This window comes from Atractosteus spatula, chromosome 2 (genome assembly GCF_055471065.1).
Source record: "Atractosteus spatula isolate fAtrSpa1 chromosome 2, fAtrSpa1.hap1, whole genome shotgun sequence".
In the NCBI taxonomy this organism is placed as follows: domain Eukaryota; kingdom Metazoa; phylum Chordata; class Actinopteri; order Semionotiformes; family Lepisosteidae; genus Atractosteus; species Atractosteus spatula.
This window is the reverse complement of record NC_142707.1, coordinates 9499373-9525366: the sequence shown is the minus strand read 5'-3', so window position 1 is coordinate 9525366 and position 25994 is coordinate 9499373. Positions and strand designations below refer to the sequence as shown.

The 25994-nt window shown below is 47.0% G+C and overlaps 1 protein-coding gene across 2 annotated transcripts; it reads right to left on the bottom strand.

Annotated features, from left to right (window-relative positions):
• Window positions 1-748: 748 nt before the first annotated feature.
• Window positions 749-25175, bottom strand: mxd1 (MAX dimerization protein 1). Of its 2 annotated transcripts, none has more exons than XM_088940702.1 (6): window positions 24398-25175; window positions 23496-23595; window positions 17011-17040; window positions 6567-6681; window positions 5528-5687; window positions 749-4583 (listed from the first exon to the last, which is right to left on the bottom strand). In XM_088940702.1, the coding sequence occupies exons 1-6, from the start codon at window positions 24462-24464 to the stop codon at window positions 4381-4383; spliced, it is 675 nt and encodes a 224-aa protein (XP_088796828.1). In that variant the 5' UTR covers window positions 24465-25175; the 3' UTR covers window positions 749-4380. The 2 variants fall into 2 exon arrangements, with proteins under 2 accessions (XP_088796828.1, XP_088796836.1); XM_088940710.1 differs by having other exon boundaries at window positions 24310-24398.
• Window positions 25176-25994: the final 819 nt, after the last annotated feature.

Sequence of the window (25994 nt, the reverse complement as noted above, 5' to 3'; positions counted from 1 at the left end):
AATTTGAGGAAACTTTCAGAAAATTTGTAAAATGCCCAAATATGTCCAAAACAGTAAAAAATAAAATCACAAAATGGATGTAATGGATTTTGTATCGATGGTATCAAATGGTAACTGCTTTCTGGTGAAACTGAAGTTTGTTCCTAGGTCTCATACCAAAGCAGTTTCTCCTTTCTGCATCCTGCCCAGGTGCAAATTCTGCTATTAATGTCCTTGACCGTGATCGGTCAGCATCATTGTTGATCTGTCCTCCCTCATCTATTTAGGAATCAGTATTAGTAATTACAGTCCCAAAACCACTTCTTTAAATTAGCAGAGTTCAATTTCACATGCTCCTCTCTTCAAAACAATTAGCAGTACAGATTTTGACTCCAGTAAAAATGTAACTCAATGCAGTCTTAATTAAGATGACCTTGAATTTCTGATATTTACTGCATGTGCAAACACATAATGGTTTTATATACAGGATTATATAGCTAGCGTAGGTTGAATAAACCAGGAATGTTTACAATGAAGTGTGTGTATCTGAGGGGTACGTTAATTTTAAAGATAAAATATCACATTCGGATTCTGTTGAGGGAGAATTGTACTGTGGATTCATACCAGGTGTCAAGTGTTCTGATTAATTTTTTTGCGTCTGTGTGACATTTTGTATGTAACATGACTGTAGCCTTGTAGGTGAACAGTGTTGCAAAACAGGCAGTTCTGCAGTCATATAATCATATATTATAATCAAGACCAAGAAAAATGTAGGTAAACAAGTTTATTTATTCATTTTTACTGGCAAATATAAATTACTGCTCCACGTTTTCACAGAAAAAATGCTTTGTTCTTTTTTTTTTTAAAGTCAACTTCCCAGCTCTAAAAATCAGTGCACAAAAACATCCACGTCGACAATTAACCTCATTCAACCTTTTTGAGAAGGGCATCTGCTTGAACACAAGAGGGTGTGAAGACTTCTTCGCCCGTTTCTGCACACCTGTGTGGTGTTGCATGTGAGGTGCGGGGGAGCAAATCCGAACAGAACAAAATGGAGAACTCAAAAAGGCACAGACAGCTGAAACAGGAACACACACACACAAAATCCAGGATTAAAGGGACGAGTTTAAACAGACCTCCGTGTTTGTGTGATTTTGTTTAAGGCTGTTCCCTCTCCTTAAAGAATAACATGGAACAAAAACGAAGCGTTCTGCCATTGGTAAGATGTAGCATGACAGCATACTGATTTGTGCAACTGTATTTGAAATAGCTGTCTTGTTCTTAATAACCACACCTGCGGCTGTGCAGATGTTAAAGCACCAGGGTCTATATAGACACCTATTCAGAAATGAGAAGTAAAGACATTATAATCCAGCATGGACATACACTTGACAGCCCTGTTCTCTTTCCCCAGCACTGTGAACGGCGTTGAATTTTACACCCGGAAAGACCGCAAGATCTGCAAGAGTGCTGACCAGTTAAAATACTGGGTCCGCTGGGCACCGGACCAACAAGAATTAAGAGTCCAATTATGACTTGGGAAAGGAGTGGCAGGCTGGCAAGCTGTAGTGCTTTAAAGTGAGGTTTCAGAAAGTGGACTTTTTCTGCACTCTTACTGAAAGATAAAAAGAAACGGAACTGTACAAACAGCTGTTTTAACAAAACCGCCCCTCTGCCACCCCAGCCCGCCCCACGCCCGCACTCTTCCGGCCTCCGCCTCGCTCTGATGACAGCCACTCGGAGTAGCAAGAAAGCACAAGGCTGAAAAACTACTGGAAGGGTGGAAGATCCCAGAGCCCGTGCAAGGAACCCGGCTCTTAAGTGCAAAAGTATTTACTGGGACAAACCAGTCCACAAACCTGGAGAAATAAAATAGGATTCTTTTTTTTTTTCCTGTCCTGGGAGTTTCGGTTTGAAAACAAATAGCAGCACACCGTGTAATGAAAGAATCCTGTTTCACGGAAGTTGCCTCCTAGGTATCCTAGTCGTGTCTGCAGTAGAATCTTGTGTAATGGAGCAGAGAGCTCAACTGTAACACTGCCTTTTTGAGCCAGCTTTGTAAAAGCCACATCATCCCTGTTATTGCTTCCACTTACATACTGTAATACATTTTCGTCCACATGTAGATTTTTTTTTTTAAATGTGAATGAACCAATTGGTAGAAGATGCAGTTCCCCCATGCTTCACCAGCTTTACAATTTGTCCAGATTTGGGGATTTTCAACCCCCCAAAACCCTAGAGCGCAGTCGCTCCAGGCTCCTATGGAAGCATGCTGTAAGGGAACTCATGTGGAAAGGAGGTAGGTAGCTAGCCATCTTCTAAAGGCTTGAAGTTATAAAAATAGACAAACATTTAAAAAGCAAGGCCATGCCCCTTTTAACAAATGCTTTAACTACTACAATTTATTTGAAACTTTCTGCCACAGGAAAAGGGTTTTTAAAAGCAAAACGCATTACAGTTATCTCCTTCATGAATCAACAGCAACTAAGATAAATACATTAAACCCTTGGTACGTTCGGAAACAATCAGCGGTACAACTGCAAAGACAAGATACTACGTACTACCCTTTTTAAAGCTAATGCTAAATAATAATAATAATAATAATAATAATAATGCTGGAACTATTTACTCCGCGATTTCAGAAAAGTCAAAAACGGCAAGTAAGCAATAAGCAACCTTCTAAATATAGTTAAATATTTTTTTAGTATTTTAGATATATAAATATTTTATATAGATATTTTGTAAGATATTTACATAAAACTGCTACATTTTGCTGAAATAATAAAATAGTTTTCTATTAAATAACGGACACTGAGCAGTGTCCCTGTGCACTAATGTTATACGCGAGGAAAGTGTTTTTGTTTTCGTCTCTCCCAACAGTGAGGTTTGAATCGAGGCGCCGCATGGAAAGAAATGAAATCCGTCAAGTCTTTTTTCCTCCTCTCAGACGGCTAACGCTCTCGCACTGGGAGGTTCCTGAACGGGAACTTGGTTTTAAACTGGCGTCTTGAGAGACACACCGGCCGCCTGCGTCTTGCCCGGCCTCGGAGCGGCCGGCGGGCGCTCCACGAGCGGCGACGCAGCGCGACAGCGGCCGGGACTCCCGCCGTGAGGGGAGAAGTGGAGAGGGACCGATTCAACATTATTGCACAAGCGCAAGAACCAGGGTCCCACGCCTGTCCCCCCGACGTACCACAGACCAGGTCAAGACGGACGTAGAAAAGCAAGCACCCAGTTCGGGAACTACTAACACACCTTTCACCTGCATTAAGTGCGTCCATGTCGCTTCAAATGGAATGTGCTTTTATTTAGTTAGGTTAGTCTTCCCTTCTTTTGTTTCTACTATATATAGGTTATCTGCAATTCCTGCTAAGAAAGATTTAGGCTCAGACAGTACACTGAGGCTTGTGGACTGTCACCAGAGAGAGGCGCAGGGGGACAGTGGAAGAATGCACCCCCCACCCCACACACCCCCTCACAATCTCATGCTGCACATTGTTCTTCAGTTTTCAACATCGGTTTTTCATTATTTTCACTATCATCAAATTTAAAACGGCAGGCATTGGTCTAATAACGTGTAAGAAATGGACATAAGACGAAAACCCATGACCTACTGTGGTTTGTTTTGTTTTTTAAACCACAAAAGTTCTATTTGAAAGGGAGGCATCCACAGCCGCAGCTGTATAAATGACTGACTTGACCTCTCTCTTCAATCTCTGTGTGACCAGACAATGACAGCAGTCAGAACAATACCAGCACAGCTGCAGGGGCTACACGGGCCCATCCTTCTGTGGCAAAATCCATCAAAACCCAGCGGATGAGCCGACAGGAGCACAGGGAGAAACCGAGGCAAAAAAACAAAAATCAAATAAACTTACACTGGGTTTTGCACTAGCTGCAGTTTAAAAAAACCACATCCCCATCCCCAGGTGCAAATGTCTTCAGATGGTCACTGTCCTGACGCAGCTTTGGGACAGGAGCTGGCTGGGGGCCCCATCCTCAAAGACTGGAAGGCTCAGTGTGGCGGGACAGGATGCCAGAGAGGTGGGGGCAGAGGCGCAGCTGGAGTTGGTTGGACCAGATTGGACTCGTGTTGGGGGGGGGAGGTGGATCACGGCAGGCAGGCTTGAGGGCAGAAGCCCACCCAGGCGGGCGATTCCTGATTCCTGCGACTGGGACCAGACGAAGCAGAGCGAGAGCGGAGGGGGCCTAGGTGCAGGATGGCGAAGAGCGGATGGGCGCGGGCCAGGTCTGACTGCGTCTCGGCAGATCACGTGGGCCGGATTCACCGGAGCGGGCGGGCTCACGGGTCAGGCGTGACTGTTTCTGATTGGACCGGGCGAGGCGGCAGCTGCTGGGGGGGGGGGGGGGGGGGTGGTGTTGGGGCGGGCTCCTCTGCTCTTATAGGCTGCAGCCCAGGGTCTTGGCGTGCGCAGCCGAGAGCTGCTGCACTTTGAGTCTGCGCAGGCTGGCGCTGGAGTAGCCCTCGTCACTGCAGCTGCTGCGCAGGCTGCCCCGCTCGTCAGAGTCACTGACGCTGCTGTTGCTCCACTCCAGGTCCCCCATCAGGTAGTCTGTGCCTTCAACGTCCACGTCAATCTCCTCTGGAAGACAACACACACAATCAGGGCGCCACGCCCCACGCGCAGACAGGAAGAATGCCTGTCTTGGTTGTTTACCGCTCCCTGCAGCCAAGAAAGGACAAAATGCCAGCCCCCACTCAAAAGGCACATGCCTCCAGTTGTGACGGCTACTGTGTAAATACCAATCCCTTCATCCATCCATTTTCCAAACACTTTATCCGATACAGGGTCACTAGGGGGCTGGAGCCTAGTCCAGCAAGTAACAGTCACAAGGAAGGATTCATCCTGCACAGGATGCCAGTCTTGCAGGGGACACACAGACACCCAATTTTCCCAGAAGCCAATTAACCCACTAATGCCTTTGGATTGTGGGAGGAAACCGGAGACCCGGGAGGAAACCCACACCAACACAGGGAGAACATACAAACTCCATACAGACAGCACCCAGGGCCTGGAACTGCACCCAGGACCCCAGCGCCGGGACAAAGCAATGCTTGCCACTGCGCCACCCTGTGGAAATATCCCTTTAAGGTAAATCTAAAAGAAATATAGGGTGTAGAGTCACTAGAGCTATTATAACAATACGACTTCATAGAAGAAACTTACGTAAAATGTCATAACTCTGCAGGACTCTGCATGTGTCTCTGTGGGGGTGGGGGTACTGCAGAGAAGTAGGTGAAATGTTTCCAGTGGTGAAGACAGAAGGGATGACGGGGGAACAGAATAGCTGTACAGCTCTCAGGGCAGCTGCCTGCGTACAGGTACAGTGACTCCCGAGAACCAGGGCTTGTGAGGACCAGTGAAGGTGCCCTCACAAAGCAGGTTTCTTCCAGTACAAACCCAATGGCATCTTCTTTCAATATGACAAGCGCTTTGTTTTGGGGTCTTGTTACACCCCTCACGGCATGTCAGTTTCAGAAGTGTGAGAAGTGGCGCTGGCAGTGTGCCGCGGCCGGTCTGCTCACCCTGATCCGAGTCCGATTTCTCGGAGGACATGGTGGAGCCCACGCTGTCCATGCGTATCCGCTCCACGCCCAGCTGCTCCAGCCGCCGCCTCAGGTGCCGCTGCTCGCGCTGCAGCTGGTCGATCTGGTGCTGTGCCCGCCTCTCGCTCTCCTCTAGCTTCTGCAACAGGCGCCACACCCCCCCCGCTGGTCAGACATCTGCCCTCTGTACGTACACGCCCCCTGCTGGTCACACTCCTGCCCTCTGCACGCACTCGCCCCACTGGTCAGACATCTGCCCTCTGCACACGCACACGCCCCCTGCTGGTCAGACACCTGCCCTCTGCACACGCACACGCCCCCTGCTGGTCAGACACTTGCCCTCTGCACACGCACACGCCCCCTGCTGGTCACACTCCTGCCCTCTGCACGCGCACACGCCCCCTGCTGGTCAGACACCTGCCCTCTGCACACGCACACGCCCCCTGCTGGTCAGACACCTGCCCTCTGCACACGCGCAGACCCTGCTGGTCAGACACCTGCCCTCTGCACACGCCCCCTGCTGGTCACACTCCTGCCCTCTGCACATACGCAGACCCTGCTGGTCACACACCTGCCCTCTGCACACGCGCAGACCCTGCTGGTCAGACATCTGCCCTCCGCACACGCACACGCCCCCTGCTGGTCACACTCCTGCCCTCTGCACAAGCACACGCCCCCTGCTGGTCACACTCCTGCCCTCTGCACACACGTCCCCTGCTGCTCACACTCCTGCCCTCTGCACACGCGCAGACCCTGCTGGTCAGACACCTGCCCTCTGCACACGCGCAGACCCAGCTGGTCACACACCTGCCCTCTGCACGCGCACACACCCCCTGCTGGTCACACTTCTGCCCTCTGCACGCGCACACGCCCCCTGCTGGTCACACTTCTGCCCTCTGCACGCGCACACGCCCCCTGCTGGTCACACTCCTGCCCCCTGCACGGAGGTGCTGGAGGAGTTAGGCTGGAAGTGGCCCTGACACCCCATGGCACTAAGCAGAGGGTACCATGCTCTTACCTTGATGTGCACTTTTGCTTTCATCAGTAAACTCAGGGTGGTGTGCCTGTTGGAGTCTGGTCCCAGGGGAACTAGGGATTTCAAGCGCTCCAAACACAATCGTAAATGGGCCCGTCTGAAATAGAAGGAAAAAAACAGAAATATATAACGACACACTTCAAAGCATGCCTTTCAGAGTGTTACTAAAATTAAATACCATGGGTTTTTTTTACGAGCTCGCCTGACACTTGACAACCTCGCCCTTCGGCACTCATGACACATCTGCGTACTGTCCCAAGACTTTCCTCCACATCCATTGTTTTTAGGTGTCGTCTCTTTCCAGAAACTTCATTATTTTATTGGCAGTAAATGGCAATGATGTACACTAATTAATATTTTGAATGCAGTGCCCGAACATTTCTATATACACTTCTCTTGGCCCCTGTGGAGAATCCCTGTGACTGGAAAGCAACAGGACTTTCTGGAGATGGAAAACAAATCAGTATTTTTTACTCTTGCCTTAATTTGCCAAGTTACACTTCTACTTTCGATACTCTTTACTCCTAAACACCCAGTTCTCCATCTGATTTTACCATTACAACCCACACTTCTCCAGGGGCACTGAGGATAGAGGTGTCCTGCGATCCACTGTGTATTCTGGCAAAATGAAACCACGCTTCAGGATGACATTTTCAAGTGACCCATATCAAATGTTGCTCAACATCATGACATATTTCACATGAGTGGGTCTCCTCTGCTTCTGCCAAATGGAGAAGATGAAAATCAACGTGCAGGGACAGACGAGCCCAGTGGCTGCTCCAGAGCGACAATACCAGCCACCTGCCTGCCCACAACAGCTGGGGGTTACAGCTCTTCACTCTTACAGGGGGTCAAAGCTCGGCCTCAGCGTCATCTTTACCCAGGGTACAGGGCAGAAGGCCATTTGACATGTCATGGCCTTACATTTTCATAACATTTTCCGACCCACTTTCCGACTGCCTCATCTAAAACGCGCCGTCACTTATCTCTGCACTGTAGTATCTCTTTGAGGAAGACATGCTTGCAACAGGTGCTGTACGTGACTCAATTTCATTGTGCGCATGGCCAAAGCACTTAAAGTACGGACAAACCATAGCTTACTAACATTTCTGTGGCCATAGCCATTATGAAAGTGTAAAAAAATGAAAAAAAATCTTTAAATGAGAATAGCGCCGCTACAAATGTCTACAAATTCTACAAATGTCCAAACGTCTGTGCAAAAGGTGATACTGCAATTCATTGGAATTGGAAAAAGATGTCTGGGTAAGTGAACTTTGCAAAATAGGGCTGTAGGCATGGCCGAGTAACTCATTCAACACTCTGAATCTTTAGATTATACCGATTTATAATTTCCATTGTCTTGTTAAAAAAAACTCAGGACAAGGACACTGGCTTTCAAAAAAAACAGTGCTAACCCCCCCAACGGTGAGGCTGATCAGCTAGCCTCTGTTCCAGCCAGTGCACGCATCTTAAGGAGATCAGATCGTACAGCTGCTCGTGCAGCTCTGCCTGACCAAACCTGGGCAGAAGTACCCAGCTTCCATCAGACCACTTCAGGACAGACTGTCTTAAATAACCCATCCCTTTGCAACAGCCTCCCTTTCTAACAGCACCAAAAGGTGGAACGCTATTGAGAGGCACATGCAGTTCTCCTATACTGTACGTGTGCCCCAGGCAGCCTTCAGCAATTTCTCTCTGTGCACTGGGACTCTTCCTACTGACACTTTTCACAGCTGCTACAGTCACTGGAGGTCACCTGCCACATGATCCCTTCTTACATAAGAGCGCTCAGGATGGTTTCATCTGCTGTGGGCGCAGTAGAGATACGATTCCCTGTTGCTTGTGTCAGGCCATGTGGGTGTGTGTACTGTATGTGTGTGCGTGCCTGCTGGTTCGTGTGCGAGACAGAGGAATGAGTCAAGCGTGTCATACAGGTGAGGCTAGGGCTTTGATCAAAGGGTAGGTCACAAGCCGGGCAGACCAGATAAAGGAAACGGAACAGAAGTCAGTACCTTTCCAGTAATTGTCAAAACAGGATTCCCGAAAGAGATCTTTGCATTGCCTAACTATACAAATGCAATATAATTCACGCAATCAGAACTACAGTAAGACCTGTACAGGCACTATAAGTGTATTTTAAGTTCTCAGTAATTAAGAAAGAGGGACATGGTTGTTATTACATTAAATAATTTCAATTAACTAAACAGATGTCTGCCAGTGTTTTTTTTGGACAATTAAATTTGTGGTTATTGTGTATGAATAGATGGACTAGTTTTATGCAGTCAGTAAAATTGCAGGTTGATGTATACATCAGTGATAATTATTTAAGGACATTTAACATGGATGCTGTCAAGAGTGAGCTTTATTCCTTTTATCACCACATATTCTGGAATGACGAGTGAAAAAGTATCAAGACGAAATGTTTCTGATTTGTACACTAAGAAAGCCATCACGTACACCAACAGGAGAGAGATGGTTTCCACACCCCTACTGCCTAGCATCACACAGACTGTGCTACTGTGTTAATGGTGTAGAAAATGGCAGAACAGCTACTTCTATAGATTAATGGAGAACAACACCAGATGATATTTAAAAATAACTCCAAGCTCATCACACAACCAAGGCTTCTTTTCTCTATTATTTTAACGGGCAGCGCTGTGGTAAGATAGTTAGCACTGCTTCCTCTTTCATGTCCTAAGTCTGCTTCCAGGCTGGGTACCTTCTGTGTGGAGTCTACATGTTCCCACCATGCTACCATAGGCTTCTCTAGGTGCTGAAGTTTCCTTCCACATTCAAATTCCAGAGTAGCCCCATCTTGTGCCTGGTGTGAGGTGTGTGCCTGTCCTGTCTGCCAGGTGGCTGATTCTCTGTATCCCCCTGTGGGATGAAGCTACTCAGGCTCACAGATGATGTTTTAAGCCACTGCTTAATCTTTCCTTGATCTACTGCAAAGCTCAGTTTGGTAAGCGAATCAGATAGAAGTGTTCTAGAACTAAACGCAAGGGAAAAGGAACAAGCTCACCACAATCTCAAAAGTAACCTTTATGGCCACCCACAGTTATTCTGAAAGTATGAAGTGTGAAGGCAGACTTCCTTGGGAAACCGCTTCTTCCGTGACTAGAAAAGAACTTTACTCCTTTCCTCTTCTGCTGGGTGGCTGTGAATGATCTCTCAGGACAACAGCGCAAGCGAAACCCCCTTTCACGTCAGCCAGACATTCCCCCCCTCCACCCTCGCTGGGACGATCTCGCGTTCCATCATGGGCGTCAGCTCTCCCCTGCAGGAGACAACGGGCAAGCCCAGCACAGGCCAGCACTAACACTTAAAGCCCTTTCAGGCTGCACGGCCTTAATGCCAACTGGTCTTTTGAAATGGGAATGTTCTATTTTTAAAAGTGTAGGGATCGCTGTGGAAAGAGTCACAAACGACACCAGAGCCAGCCTGTGTCTGCACCTCTGCCTCTTTCACCTCCGCGGATGTAGTCAGGCTGGGGACGACGGTTTATTGAGAAAGGGGTTTATTTGGGAAGCGGGGGAGCAGGCAGGGAAAGGTGGGTGTTGGAGTCCCGTGTCTGAGAGACGCCCAGTTCTCCCCCTCTCCTGCAGCTTGACGTGGAGCCGGGCCAGCATGGCAGTGCCCGCTTGAAAAGCCTCCTGGCTCTGCCGAGAGCTGGCAGAGCCCGTGTGTGCGCAGGTGCTGCTCATGAACTCAGAGCTGTGCTTTTTTTTTTGGGTGAAAAGATGGAAGATGAGGGGAATCTGTTAGGGATTCAAGGCATATCTGTGCTCGGACTCTGAGCTGCAGAGCCCAGTCACATTGCCTCAGCAAATCCCCCTCTCCTTTGCACTTATTTTAGAAACGCTGCCCAACCATGCGCGCGCGGTCTGCAGTAGCGCACCGACAGACAAGACGCAGCAGTAGAAGTCGGCCGGCAATTCCTCACCTGCCACCCTCATAACACTAACACCGGATTAAATCCGCACCGCCACTCGCAAAACAACTTCAGAACTCGGCGGTGTGATAGACACTTCCAAGTTCTGGGCTTTTTAATTCGCAAATGGTGGGCGATGGGGAAAGAAGAGGTTTTGAATCCAGGCTTGTCCTGAGCAACAACTAGAACTCTCCTGCAATGGCAGGCCAGGCCGAATCACTGCCCGTTTCCCGACAACGCCTCCCACCAGCCCACACAAAGGGCTTCTGGCATGTTCCTGAAGTTCCCCTCCGCAGCAGGTTAGTCTCGTCTGGGACACACACACGTGTGTGTGTGTGTGTGTGTGTGTGTGGGCCGTCTAATGCCTGCTCTGTTCTAATCTGCAGCAGCAGGTTCTTCTCGTTTGGGGCACATGCGTGTGGCTTTGTAATGACTGCTCTCTTCTAATCTTGCAGACGGATCATTGCTAATGAGCCAGGCCCCCAAGCCCTGGCCACGCCTCGTCTCCCACGCGCTAGCTGGCCGGCCCGCTCCCCTGCTGCAGGTGTGCGTTGCACTGGGACATGCAAGAGGAAACGGCAGAAAAAGTGATGCAATAAATCAAGGCTCTACAGCACAGTGGAGATCAGCTGCATTTAAACCACACTGGGAAAAGGAAGAGCATGGAAAATTATGTGCAGGAGTAATATTTTTGATAACATATTAACCAACAAACAGCAACGGACTTTAGTCAGGACTTGAGAATCCCTCCTTCACATCGTTGGCCTCTTCAAGGGTGCTGGAGATTCGGGGGTCGTATATGATTTTTACGAAATGCCGGGGCAAGGAGCTCGAGTCTGTTCAGTTCCCACGCTGGCAGCGTTGAGGAGTGGGGGCTGGGGTGTGTGTCCAGAAGGCTGTGGAGTATGATCACACACACCCCACAAACAGGCCCACTCCTCCCTGCTCCTACTACTGACCGGACAGGAGGAGGAAAGAGGATATCGGATATCGTGTCTTAGGACGAATACAGACTAATTAAAGCAAGATTTGTTTTGTTCTCTCCTTCCTTGCAACGCCCAGACCGGTGTCTTAAAAACCCGAAGGCAGGAGATCTGCCCCACTCCCCGCAGTGCTCCCAGGCGCGCTCTGGCAGCCAGACAGACCCCCTGCTGATAAATCCCCGACATATGGTGACCCTGAAATTCAGACATCATCCCTAGAATCGGCATCCCTTAAGACATTCACCTGGGCCTGTCCTGCCCTGCATTAAGACAGCACAGCCTGGGGCAGTCTCCCCGTGCTGGCTGAACAATACGAGCCTCACAACCTAGAAAGAGGTGGACAGCTCTCGCATTATTTCTATTTGCCTCATTTCTCAGCTTTGAGAAAAGAGCCTTTAAGATTATAATTTTGAAAAACATCCATTATTTCCATTTTAAATGATGCAGAGGCAGGAGCTCAGAGATTCATGTCCTCATTACAGATTCCATGTCTACTGTTTGCATCGAATGTGCTTTTCCAAGGTGTTTTTCTACCCTCCATAGCAATGCAGTGCGATTGCACTACTCCAAAGCAGGTTACAGTGTAGGCTTCAATAATTTATTATTACTTCCTTACACTTACAAAGCACTTTACTACAGGTAATGTGCAGCCCCATCTAGATGATGCGACAGCAGCCATAGTGCACCAGTATGCTCACCACACACCAGCTCTCAGTGGGGAAGGAGAGCAGAGTGATGAAGCCAGTTCAGAAATGGGGATTATTAGGAGGCCATGATTTGTAAAGGCCGGGGGGTGGAACATGACCAGGACTCCAGGGTTATACCCCTACTCTTTTCGAGAAATGCCTTGGGATTTTTAATGACAATGGACAGTCAGGACCTGTCTTTTACATCTCATCTGAACAACGGCACCTTTTTTACTTGATAATGTCCTCATTACTACACTGGAGCAAACAGACCGCACTCCCTACTGGTCCCATTAACACCTCTTCCAGCAGCAACCTTAGATTTTCCAGGAGGTCTCCGATCCAGGTACGGACCAGGCTCACACCTACTGGGCTTCAGTGGGCTGCCAGTTGCAGGGCAAGATAATTTATGGTGGTTTATCTTTGATATTGGTCTCATTGAAGGTGCACAAGAACCAGATGGGTAACAACACCCATTTTAACACTTACGAGAGCACGGGCTTTAGTATGGAAATACTTCCCCCAACTTTACCTAGGACGGCAAATTTTTCCTGGAACGTGAATAAGAGCTGACAAGACCGCACGCAAAGCGGTAAGGAGATAACTGCTATTATTCAGAAAAGGGGAAACTCTGATAAAGGGACAGGATGTCCGTGAGGGGTTGGTGCATGTGCAGCTTACTCAATAAGCGATTAGAGGGAAGAGGCAGGAGCCACACCCGACAGAGCACAAAGGGACCCACCTACTGTGCAGGGGAGAGCTAGACCCCCATAGGTTTATTACTCATCAGTTTGTCTTCAAGCCTTGATCACGCAGAACTTAAGTACGCCAATAGAAAGTTGCAGGGAAAGAGAAGTTTGACCATTTAAGCAAACACTTCTTTCAATTAAATCACTCAGAGCTCAGATAAAACTCAAAAGAAAGAGTCCTATGACCCTCAGTTAATCTTGGCTGATGGGGAAAAAAAACAAATCCAGCTTCTGTAAGGAAAGGGAGAAGGAGCAGGTGGAACGCCAGTCTGGGCACTGATGGGATCAAACAGGATGAAGTCGAGCCGGAGAGAACGTGAGGCGTCCTGTGCATTCCAGTGGAGACGGTGGTACTGGAGAGACTTGGCCCTCCTGCCCCAGAATGACAGCTCTGTACCCCAGGGTGAAAGTACACCCAGACGTGCACAGTGCGAGAGGAGTGCCCCTCAGTACTTTAATCTTTAGTGACTCAGATTCCCATCCATTAACCCATCTGTTTTTTACAGAACAATGAGAACAAAAAAAGAGGTTAATTCCCCGACAGAACAAGACAAAAACAAAATCATAAGCACTACTCTGCATGTGACCTCTGACCTGGCCCATTAGTTTCGCCTGTCGGGAGTGATAGCAGGAGAGAGGGCTGCTCACAGCACGCAAGAAACATAGAGGGCAGGCAGTCTGCCCGCCTCTGCCCCTACCAGAGCAATCTAATGCAATTGCACTGTCACTCCGGTACACATCTGTCACACCAGGACCCCAGTCTCCGCCGACAGGAGCCAGGGCCCGACAGGACAGAGCAGCGCTGCAGCCGGACTGGGGTCCCTCTGCCGGCTGGAGCACCAAATGAGTACCGACGAGGTGCCACTGAAACCGTTTCAGCATGCATGAACGCTGCTCCAGCACACAGCTGGCTGGCAGATGTGCGTTCTGGCAGGAACAATAGCAGACACTGATAAAAATGGCCACAGTTTAAAGCTTGCAAGAGGGCTGCCAGTTGAAAAACTAACTTGATTTGACATTTAGCCAGTTATCACAGCTTAGAAGCATTGAGCTGTTTTTGTTGTAAATACACAGCTGTAGATCCAATTTAAAACTGGCCAGAGAGGTGTCTTTACTCTATGCGTTGTTTCCTGAAATACTGGAGATGTAAAACACTCGCTTTCAGCTGACTTACAGCCAAACCCTGTTTCTTAAACTCTCACAATTTTAGCAAGAGAGAAAGAAAAGTCCTGAAAGTGAAAGTCCTCCACTCGCTACAGTACAGCAAGAGTCTAGAAACTGCGAGGAGTGTGGACAGAGGACCATTCACAAAGCAACCTTTTGAATAACCGAGGGGGCAGCAAAGGCACTGGGACTGACCGCCTCCTGGACAGTTACGGCTGGGACCTGCAGTGACACCAGATCGGCTCTCCATTTGCTACATCTGACCACGTTAGATTTTGTGGAGTGAAGGCTTTGGGCTCTGCAGACTACCTAGTGCTTTTCTGGACACTCCAAAGCGCTTTACAGGTAATGGGGACTCCCCTCCACCACCACCAGTGTGTCGCCCCACCTGGAAAATGCGACGGCAGCCACAGTGCGCCAGCACTCTCACCACACACCAGCTCTCAGCGTGGAGGAGAACAGAGTGATGAAGCCACTTCATAGATGGGGATTATTAGGAGGCCATGATGGGTAAAGGCCAGGGGGAAAGTTGGCCAGGTTACACCCCTACTCTTTTCAAGAACCGCTCTGGGATTTTTTTTTTTTTTTTTAAATGGTCACAGGGAGTCCAGCAGAAGCCTTAGTTTTTCCCCCAAGAGGTCTCCCATACAGGTACTGGCCAGGCTCCCAGCTGTTTAACTGCACCGGGTTGCCAATTGTGAGCTGCAGGGCGATTAGCTGCTGGCTGCTAGTTTGACATTAGTACCTTCTTTATGTTCATGGCGTTGCAGGACTCTACCTCTTCAGGTCCTTGATGTCAATCCTAGCAAATAAACTGGCTTCTTTACTCGCTGAAAACAAGCTGTTCCTACCTTCTGCCCCCACCTCTGAAAACAGTGAACTGCCTCTACGTGCTGTGCGTTTCCTTTCTTTAAAAGGTCAAGCCACTGACCTTCGCTGATCCCTGTTAACCGGGACTACGCAGAGAGTGACCTACAGTAAGTGTAATTAACTCTCAGACTAAACACTTCCCTGTTAGGGAAACAAAAGGGCAGGACTTGCCCTGAAGAACGTAGGCATGACTTTCACAAACACGCCAACCGGAGATCAGAAGGATAAATAAAACAACATCATGACTCATTAAGCAGAGATTCAATAACTCTGTTTCAGAACGCCACTCTAAACCACGCTTCAGTTTACAACAGAAGGACTGCACCCTCTCCCATTCCGCACTGGATCATATCTGTCATCGCACAGGCCTGCACACTCTCCTGTCAGAAATCGGGGAGAGTGGGCAACACCGGTTGTTTAGGTTTCGTATTCCATCCTGCTGCCCTGGAATTCAAAGAATTCCAAAAGAGCCCTGCGCGCGCAGACAAAAGCCTTCTGGCACGGGTTCACTGGGTTTTCTCGCTGGCTGCCCCAAGTTCCACTTTCAGGCCACATGCAAGTCAAGAGGAACTGACCGGGTGTACCATCCCCACGCCCAGAAGACGCAGAAATTCATCACCGCATGCCTTGTGCTGCAACTTAAGTGCAATATTTGCCAACACCGCCTAAACCCTACCCTTGCTTATTGTGTGCCCTAATACAATAGTTCTCAAACCACATAAGAATTAGCCGTTGTTCATTTGTGAAATGAATATTCATTACCTACTGAGCTACCATGTAGAATCTCCAAACCTTTCCAAATGTTCTTTTTGCATTCTAGACAATAATATAGTAATTATTAAAAGAAAACAGAAGTGGAATTTCCAGAAGGATTCCATTACTGTAGTCCCCAGCTCTCAGTAATCACAGCTCTTTTGAGAAAACAGTAATGTATGCAACACTTGAACATCAAACCTAGGTAAATAAGCTTTCTGTGAAATGAAGACAGCCCTTTTATTGTGCGCCTGGAGTTCATTAAATCTATACAATCCATAGAAGCTTTCCCATTCGACAGCTACCCCATTGCTTTCTTTCCAATGCATTATTCAAAGCCAGCCTCCACAACTGTACACAATATATCTTGGCTCCCGAGATGTGCATGGAGTCTTTTGTTTATGCAAAACGTGAGCGCAAAGCTACACTGATGTCACAGGAAAAGTTTGCATACATTATTATTACAATCAGAGCACAGAAACCCCTTTTCACATCTCTGCAAACTTCACGCAACCTATTCATTTGCTTGCCCATTGAGGTTTCTCCGTAATGGAATATAAATGAACATGCTGTTTATTCCAGCCTGCCTACACCCCCCCCCCCCCCCCCACCCACCTGCATTCGCCAGTTGAGACCGACCCTTTCAGTGCCAGAACCATTCATTTTGTTTCTTCTCTATGAACGTCAGAATTGCAGACGTATCCATCGGGTTTGCTCAGAAGTTATACTCTGTAAAAACCTGCCCTTCTAGTTGGATCTTAAAGCAAAACCAGGAATGATGCTCTTAGAAAGGCATTTACCCCACATGGTGATGTCGAAGAAAGGTGCCTAGCAGTATTCGGGCTACATTCAGCATCGGTTTCTCTGGAACTTGTAAGCTGACATCTCCGAATGCCTTTCCAAAGATGCAAAGAACTAATAATGTGGCAGAAATTATTCTATTATGGTTACCGACAGGACTGTCTTAATGTTGTTTAAAATTGCTTGAGGAGTAATCGTTTACAGGTTCAGATTGCCCAAGAAAGAGGCAAAGAACATCAAACTCACTCTTCACTGTTGCAGCACATACAGTATTTCTACAGAAAGGACAAGTGTGCAGGATACTGTGAAATCAACCACGTACTAGGCCAGCCGTCAAGTGAAGAAATACCTTCGTTTCTAAAGCTCTTCACCACCCCAGGCACTGCACCACGGGCTTTTCTCAGATCACGTATTTATGAATGTGTTTCAGGAGAGATGGAAAGAACTGCACGATGATGGCACTTGGCAACAAGCAGCTGTGGGCCTTACCTGTTCTTCTCCATCTCGTTGTGCGATGACCTGCAGAAAGAAAAAAAACACATTACAATTAACATTAACATTTAACTCGGTCGTCCAAGTTCAAAACGGTGACCTCTCACTCAGTACTGCAATAACATTAAAGGCAGGCGCTGAAACGCTAGGTAAAAGCTATAAAAGTACCCCCTGACATTATGAAGACACTGCCATTAGATGTTTGAGATGAGACATGGGCAATCAATAAATTAGTTAAACAACATAAGAAAACCGCTGGAGGGACCATCATCAACACACAAACGTTGCTTATTCTCTTTAATGTTGAAAAGAGGCATCATAACGGCAAAGATGAGCTTGGCTAAGAAACACTGCAGTAAAGCATCACAAGTAACCAGGAAGTGACGCGTGGGTGTCAGGCATAACTTCTACGCAAACCCAATTCAGAGGCCATTTTACATGCAACGATCAGGCAGCCTCAGAATTTGTGGAGCTGAAAACTGAAAAGAGGAAGTAACATAATACTCAGTATGCCATTGTGGGTGCGCAGACAATGCCGTTCCCCCAGTTTCAAACAAGAACCTGCATTGCCCAGCTGGGCCATGTGGAGGAGATGACATCATCCCTCGCCTCTCCATCTGCAAACAGGGCAAAGCCACCCAATCACGGTGCCCGGGAGGCGGGCCCTTCTGCTCACTCACGAGCAGAGGAGTGGGCTCCGGCAGCTGCCTCTGGGAACGTGTCAGACTCACAGGACTGGCCCATCACAGGCTGTATGGAAACAACTGGCTTTAAAACCAACGCCCTCATCAAAACCAAAGTTTACAGCACTGAAGCAGCAATGGAAGGGATTACAGGAGCACGGCAAGTAGACAGGCCTGACATTTCCTTTGGCTCTATCTTATCCTGACACTATAAACCCCAGACAAGCCTGAAGGTAAACTTAGCAACAGTAACCAAAAACAAACAACTGAGGGCTGGTGTAATTTAACAGTGGTGGGGCTAATTTACTTATAAGTGTGGCCTGCAAGTCCATCAAGCGACTGTCTGCAGCATCACATGGCTTTGCAATCTGGGATAGCGAAATCCTGGGTTGAATATCTGAGTCTGTTGCCCTCCGCACCTTATCCTGAATAATTTCCCTCCAGAGCACGGGTCCATGCCGTTACGCTAAAGCGAGGAATGTGTAACATGCTGGAGAAGGTTTAACTGTAAAGCTGGAATGGAAAAAGCACTGGAGCTGAAGCTCAGCAACCCCCACCCCTCTTCAGGCTTCCCAAGTTCCCAAAATACCCTGCCTTGGCGTCCTGCACCCACTGTGAGCCTGCAGCTCCTGCCCCCTGACCCCAGACAAGATGACACGATCCCGGCTGGAGGCAAAACGCACGATGGGGATCACTGACCAGCAGCTGGTGAACAGCACAGCTGAGGGATGGACAGTGGCTGGACCCTCTGCGGTCATTTTTGGGACTTACATAGAAGTCCTTCAGTGCTTCTACGCTATGCACATGACAAACATTCTCAGAGTGTGCAGCAGATGGGTTCAATCAAGCCAGCATCCCCTTCCCCCCACTGTGATGTAACAAAAGCGGCTTAAAATTTGGAAAGATCACCCAGTGTCTGCATTCTGACCAACGGTGAGGCGCTTCTCGTGATTGCACCAGTAACTAGCACTGCCCGGAATAAGCTTCTCCTCTTTCAGCTCACCGCTACTCTTACAGAACCAGGGGGCACCCATCGCGAGCTGCTCGCCCACGTGCACGGCTGGGGCTAACTGACGACGGCGGTTACAAACTGCAGCAGCACTGAAGCCCACAGCACGCGGTAAAGCAGGCCTCAAAGACAACATCCGAGGAAGCAGGGAAAGTGCCACCAGTTCCCACGTGCTCACACACGGCATGTGCCTAAATATACACACCTGAAACCCAACCCGGCTTTCATTAAATCAGAGCGCATTCGACGATGATTGTCAATCATCCCGGCTAGGATGTGCCAGAAGACCAGTGGGGAGGGATGGGGATGGATCGCCATCGGCAACCTCATCTTAAAATAGCCAGGCGTCTCTATCCACCCCTCCGGCTCAGGCTCGGATTGGAAACCCAAACGGGGCATGGAGCTGGGGCAAAGGGCAGAGCAGTGCGGACAGAGAGAGCTCTTAGCTTACAGAGCAGGCGTGCGTGCGACCTGGGCCTTGGGAGAAAAAGCCGTACGTAGAGCATCACGATGAATGCAGGCCTGTCCGCACTGCCAGAGCTGCACAGCACAGTCAGCGTGCGAGGGGGGCCAAAATGAGTATCAGAGAGTAGGGAATGGATAATATCCGTCAATAGTTCAGGTGGGTGGCTGCATCAGCATGCGTGGGCTGCAAAGGAACAAGTAATAGGCTTATCCCATGCTGGAAAAAAAAGAAGAAAGAAAACACAACGTTTCGGCCGTGGAGCCTTCTCGGACATCCACTCTAACTGGAGAAAGAGAGGTTATGCGGTAGCAAACAACCTAAAAAATGTGCACACTTCCTCCCATTCGTTAGCAGTTTTTCCACACTGTTCTGTCTTCTCTGCTGCTAGACAGACTTCGACAGCAGAATTTAGAAGCACCTTGTTATATTTTACCATTTAAATGGTGAAATTGACAGACAAGCACTCGGGCAGCAGGTACAAAAAGGCTTAATGCAGAAAAGCATTCTTTGATATCTTCATTGTGAAGAAAGTTAGAAATGTCTGAGGACAGCCTTCACCCAGAAAGTGAAGCAGTGAAGACGTCCCTGATCTGCACAGTGACTCCCCAGGCTGGAGAGACTCTGCACGTTTCCTATCCTGTGAGAGAGGACAGCGAGGGGGGAGGGGGCAGCTCAAGGGAAGCTGGAAAATCCCGATGAAAATCAGGAGCTGCAGGAGGAATGCAGGCAGCTCCTCTAACCTCTGCACTGTGACACTCTGATCGGCCAGGCCTCCGAAAAGCGAGCAACATTTGACTTTCTTCCCGATTTGTCCTAGGCAGCTGGAAGCCTGGAATAAAAATGTTACTAGCTTCAGCTGGTCACAGAGGTGAAGCAATGCTGTTGTGCCTGCAAGATAAGGCGTGTAGGGTAATCACTCAAGAGGCGTCTTTCTGGGGCTAAGGCAGCTATAGACAAAACAAACCCATGAACTAGTACTCCCTCCTGAGATAAAGGTGACAGTGACCTGCGTGTAACAGAGGTTACATGCAAGAAAATGGGTCATCATTTCAAACTGAGAAGCTTGTAGTGTGAACAACACCATCACAGCAAAGAGCAGAGCCATTAAGTACTGTCGGAAGCAGTTGAACTTTTGCAGAAGAAAGACAATTATTCCTGGCAAGGGACAAAGCAACCAAAAGCTTGCCCTGCCCAAACAGGGTACAAAGATGGACTACACCCTACATGGGACACCAGTTCATTGAAGCTCTACTCAATCAATTTCCGTTTCCTGCTAGAGACCTCGTCTCTAAAAATCAGGTTGCTGTTCACAGCTACGTCAGCCTGAGAAAGTATCACATCAATCCTGTTTTATTCCGGAAGTGCGTTTTCATCAAGCCCCCCAGTATTACAACTCCCTGGTCACAAAGATAATGGAGAATGAGACCACCAACATCAAAGAGCAAAATGAAAGACATGTTTTTAAATTGATAATTGCTACTTTAATATTCAATATATTAGAAATTAAATGAGAAATGTATTATTCATGCTCGCGTTTAACAGCTTGAATGTACAGTCACACAAAAGAATGACGAGATAGCACTGTCACAGGGTACAGAAGAGTAAATAGGCCAAACCCACTATTTGAATAACTGAGGCTCCCTCTGACCAAGAAGATTAGATATAAATAGAGGTGACCCATAACTTACCCCTATTTAGCTTAAATATCCTGTTATCTAGAGTTACATGCTTAGCGGCAATCCTACAATACAAGGGTACAGTGTCTTGAGTTATGGGTCTTCAGTTTCTGGGTAAATGCAGACAGATTTGGTCAAATACACTGCCCAGGGATGTTTCTCCACAAACGCCTTGACTTGAGCCATTTCTCCAGTGATGCTATTTAACCCGGGCCACTTCTCTGAAACTCTCCAACCGGTTGCTTTGGTAAGAGAAAAATCAATCTTAGCAGCAGCGGTGTACAAATGTAATGTTTAAAATGGCATTTTATTGAATGCTTCTGGCATCAGGGTGGGCATTACCAAACCAGCAAGCACGCAATGCTTTGCGGAGGAATAACCAGGAGTATCAGATGGATCATTTGCATCATATTACATTACAGAACATTATACTTTTGAAGGATTTTTCTTTGTCTCTACCTCCTTTACAGCTCTAGTCTATTTGATCACTTTGTCTCCTGTTGTTTCAAATTCAATCACTCTTGATCATCGGGAGTGCCTCTTTGTTTGCATGCTAACAGACTGACAATTGTGAAGATTTTCCAATGCCGAGAGTGAGGGAAACAGTCAGAAATTGTAGCAGTTCCTTGTGTTGGGGGGGTCTTTATAGGATCATATGAAGCCAATATCCTGCCTTTCCACATCAGCTATGACAGGATTGCTCCAATCGGATTTTTTTCCTTGCATGCTGAACTGTCTAGGTAAAAGCAGCATTTTATGATGAGGCAAAGCTGACAAACTAATTCCTCACTGGTGCTCCACCCTAAACGACACAATGGACAGTCACGCAAGGTGAGGCGTGTGAATGAGACGCACCACTCATTAAAGGCAATTGGATTTTCAACCCTTCGTATTCTCTGCCCATCCTTTGCACCGATAATGCCTTTTTATAATAAAAGTTACCAAGTGAATAAACGCACTCCAGCGGCATTGTGAAGAAGATTGCACCAGTCAGACCTATGCCGTTTGACCACAGACGCCACAAATTCACAGCTGCAGACCTCAAGCCTGAGTCAGACTGCATGACAAACGTCCATATGAAAGCTCCGGGATCAGGGTTGTTCCAGCAACCAGAAATGTATGCATAAAAAAAGGGCCAAGCTTTACAGTCGTTCTCTTATAGCACAAAGTTTAAAACGTGAAAGCCCATCGCCGGTGGTCACATGTTAGTCAGCGGCAGATGTCGAAGAATGTTCACAGGTTTGCACACGATCAGTAACTTCCCTACGGGGAAATTAAACTTTGTGTGGTGAAAACATGGGCCCTTGTGCAGGTCTTCCTATTATGTCCAGGTGCTATGAAACACTGCTGGCAGTATCAGACGAGGGAGAGGATGGGGGGGGGGGTGAATTGAGATTTGTTGGGTTGTGAGCAATTAGGACACTATGGAAATCAGGGGACCTCAGTCCTGGTTCCAGTGGGCTGATGTGACTGCTGTTTTTTTGGGTTGTTAAAATGGTCCAGTTAAGCCAGTAACCAGCTGTGGTAGCTTGCTAAGAACGGTCCTGGAAAAAACACAAACACACCAGCCCTGCGGGAGCAGGATTGAACACATTGGATTTACAGTAAGGAGGTTTGCACTGTATCCACAGAAGTTTGAAGGTGAAGGATTGTCATTGTCATTACCTATTCATGAAAAAAATAAAGGGTTTCCATAACTTCAAGGAAACGCATAACAACATAATTGCCATTAATTAGCAACATTTTATATACAGTTAAACGAAAGTAGATTTTTTAATGAGGTGGGAGACAAACGGTAGAAGATCCGTTTGCGATTAAAATCCCATATAACGTGCTATGAAATCTAATAAACGCATCCCTCCCTGGAATTTCACGGTAATTAATGCTTCATAACGGCGAAAACGTCCCCCTCCTCTCTAAATACGCTGATTTTAATTCCGACTACATGAACCTGAAAACCACGCGGAGTTTGAGCTCCAGTGTAATGTCGACCCAGGTCGGGCTGGAAAAGTCAGCGCGGGCGGCGGGGCCGAGCGGGTCGCGAGCCTGCGAGATTGATGGGGGGGGAACGAGCCACCACGATCGGCGCGTCACGGCTCCAAAGATGGCGCCCCCCACAGAACTGTCAAACCCGAGCAGAAGCGGCCGCTCACAGCTGATAACGTTATCACGTACAGCTGGGAACAATTACATCTTTAGCCGAAAAATGTCCCGTTAACAAATCAGACCGATGCTTTGATCCCCCCCCTCCCCTCCTCATGAAAAATATTCGTATTTTCCCCCACTCGCAACACAAATATAACCAGCACACGGTAAATACGTGTAAGGTGCAGAGTATCTCGGCTGCACGCCTATACCAGCTCGTCTCACACGTAGAAGCTGTAGTTTAGGTGCGGACTGGACGGTCACACTCTCTCACTAGCTGGTCTCTAATGGAGACGGTGAAAACGCAGATCGATGAAATCAGCTGCTCCCTGTCGTGTTTAAATCCCATTTTTTTGATCCATTAGGGGGAAGATGTGAGATATACAGGTGTGACTATTCATTTTCAACTTGACCCAACACACAGACACTTCTGTTCCTAGAATATACTGCAGACAATGCCAACAAGTTAACTCAATGTAAACACACAGCGGATATGAATATACCTGCTGCTGGAATTTTTCTTGGTTTTATTTTTTCTTTTCAAGCTGTCTCTTTCTTTGCTGTTACTGTAGGGCAACATGGAGGCGTAACCGTGCTCTGCTTCTGGAAAACATATAGGAAAAACAAAAACAATCAGCCGAGTAAATGCAAAAAGCTGTAATTATAGTCACGTAATAACGTACAATTAAAAACAATGGACAGTCTCGCAAGTGGAAGATTAGATCTTTCACCCAGAGACCACTGATAGCTCTTCAGTGCGAGGTGAAGATACGATCTCCCTCGCAACAACATTTATTTTTTTTAATGAGGTGCTAATGTAACGCAGGGCTGTGTAGAGGCTACACTTGGCGGTTCCGCCAGGCAGCTCGCTGTAGCTCTAGCACACAATTCAGGCTGATGTCATCTGAACTCGAGTAAACCCGATGCTGAAACCACAACACATGACAGAGAGAAACAAACCCTTGCAAAGGGATGCGCCGAAAACAAGTCCCGGGCTCACACGGGCTGGCGTGATTGTAACGTCCCAACAGGACCAAAAACGGGACTTGTTCCATTTTAATGCATATCGTATTGACAAACGTGGACGTGAAAAAATCGCTAGCAACTGTGGGGTGGGGGTTATTATCAGAAGAGTTATTAAATGTAAATACATTTTACCATCACGGCATTTGTTACTCGTGTTTGTTTTCCCGACTCCTTTACACAATCTATTTCTGATCTTTAATGCTAACAAAACACCAGCACACAACAACAACTTCTGGTGTTCTTGTGGGACAAAAATCGACGTCAACGTGAAATCGCTTTGCGTGGTTTTACCTTCTGTAATGGTCATTTGGCGAAGATAAGGCTCGCAGGAGAGGCGATGTTTACAGTAAAAAAATAAGCAAATAAAAACGATGTTTACCTCTCTCCCTGCGCTCAAGGTACTCAGCCGCTTCAATCAACATCTGCACCATTCCGACAGCCGCCATTTTCAACAATAACAGCAGTAAAAACGTACAATCCTTGTAAGAAACGCTAAAATACACGAGCAGCGCCGTTATACACTTCGAGATTTCTCCTCGTTTTTTTCCTTCAACGAGGTCTAGTATTTTCTTCTTCTAGGTAACCCCAACAAAAGATCGAAGATGGAAGCCGTTTTTTTTCCCCACTTCAAAACGGGGTCAAACGGAAGGATTTTGTCAAAAATAAATAACAGACACGGTATATTAATGTAGTAATACTTCGAAGATGAAAGCTTGAGAATGAAGCGGAATTATACCATACAATCCGTCGCGTTTTCTTTAAAAAAATATATCTTAATTCCTGTTAAGTTTCCTTCATTTGTTAATAAATAGGCTAAAAAAAGAAAAAAAACTGTTCACATCGCAAGTTGTTTTTTTAAAAAAATAGGTTTTTATACAGTAACAACAACAATTTGTATTAATATAGCAGTATCTAGATCGTTTAATATAAAAGCGTTTTCGTGATTTAAAAAATAAATCCCAAACAAATATTTTAAAAAATGATAATCGGTCCGATTTCGAATTAAAATATTCTTTGTTGATCGACGTTCACCGCTCAGCTCGAGCTGCACCGACTGACAGCGACGAGAAACCGGCTTGTTTATTTAAAAAAAAAATCCAAAAAGAATCTCGACTACGAACGTCAACCGAACAGACTCCCCTCCTAGGTCCTGCCCTAAAAAGCCAACTCCGATTGGAAAAGATTATAGTCTGGTGATTCTGAATTGGACGCTCGGAATGTCAGTTTTACTGAGGTACAAAAACCTATGCTGTTGTCAAGCTGTCAAAGAAAACGTTGAACTTGGAGCTGTGCAACTGGTAGCTTATATCACCATTTTGGCTCGGACGTATCCTTTCCTCAAAGGACAGACAGGATCTAAATCAGAGCCAAAATGTCTGCAGTTTCTAGATTGCAGAGCTCAGTGTCTTTATGTTGTTCTCCTATTGGCCCGTTTATCCTGCCTGTCATTCAAAAATCTAGTGTGATTGGTCCGTACCTTGCTCTTTCTTATTTGGAAACGCCCCAATTCCCATCAAAATTACACACCCCTTTCACGTGCTTACTTTACCATGCGCATTAGAAATTACAAGGTTTTGATTGGTCCCTGTTTATTGATATACACCCATCGACACGCTATTGGTGGAAACGGGGAGATTCCACGCGTTCAGTCACTGTAACAGCCAATCATGCTTCTGATAGCCAGTTAAGGGTGATGTAATACGGAAGTGAGGTCATTTTGTACCTTTTCAGGAATAAAATAAAAAATCTCCAACTGTGACAATCTCATCCCAGTTAGAAATTCAGCATCGCAAGTATCATCGGTCTTTCTTATGATTAATTTGTTTAATACCGAAAAGTAGGGACACGTATATTATATCATGCAGCAGTTAGTTCAGATGCACTGATCCCTGTGACCGTCTTTGAGGAATTATAAATTACATTTTAAAAATTATACCCCCAAATCATGATATTAATAACCTCTCACGATTAGTAAT

Coding starts and splice junctions, on each gene's coding strand:
- mxd1 (XM_088940702.1), bottom strand. CDS start 24,464: ATGGCGGCTGTCGGAATGGTGCAGATGTTGATTGAAGCGGCTGAGTAC. Junction 6,682..17,010: donor AACGAGATGGAGAAGAACAG/GTAAGGCCCACA, acceptor CTTCTATTTCAG/ACGGGCCCATTTACGATTGT. Junction 4,584..5,527: donor GAAATCGGACTCGGATCAGG/GTGAGCAGACCG, acceptor GTTGTCTTCCAG/AGGAGATTGACGTGGACGTT.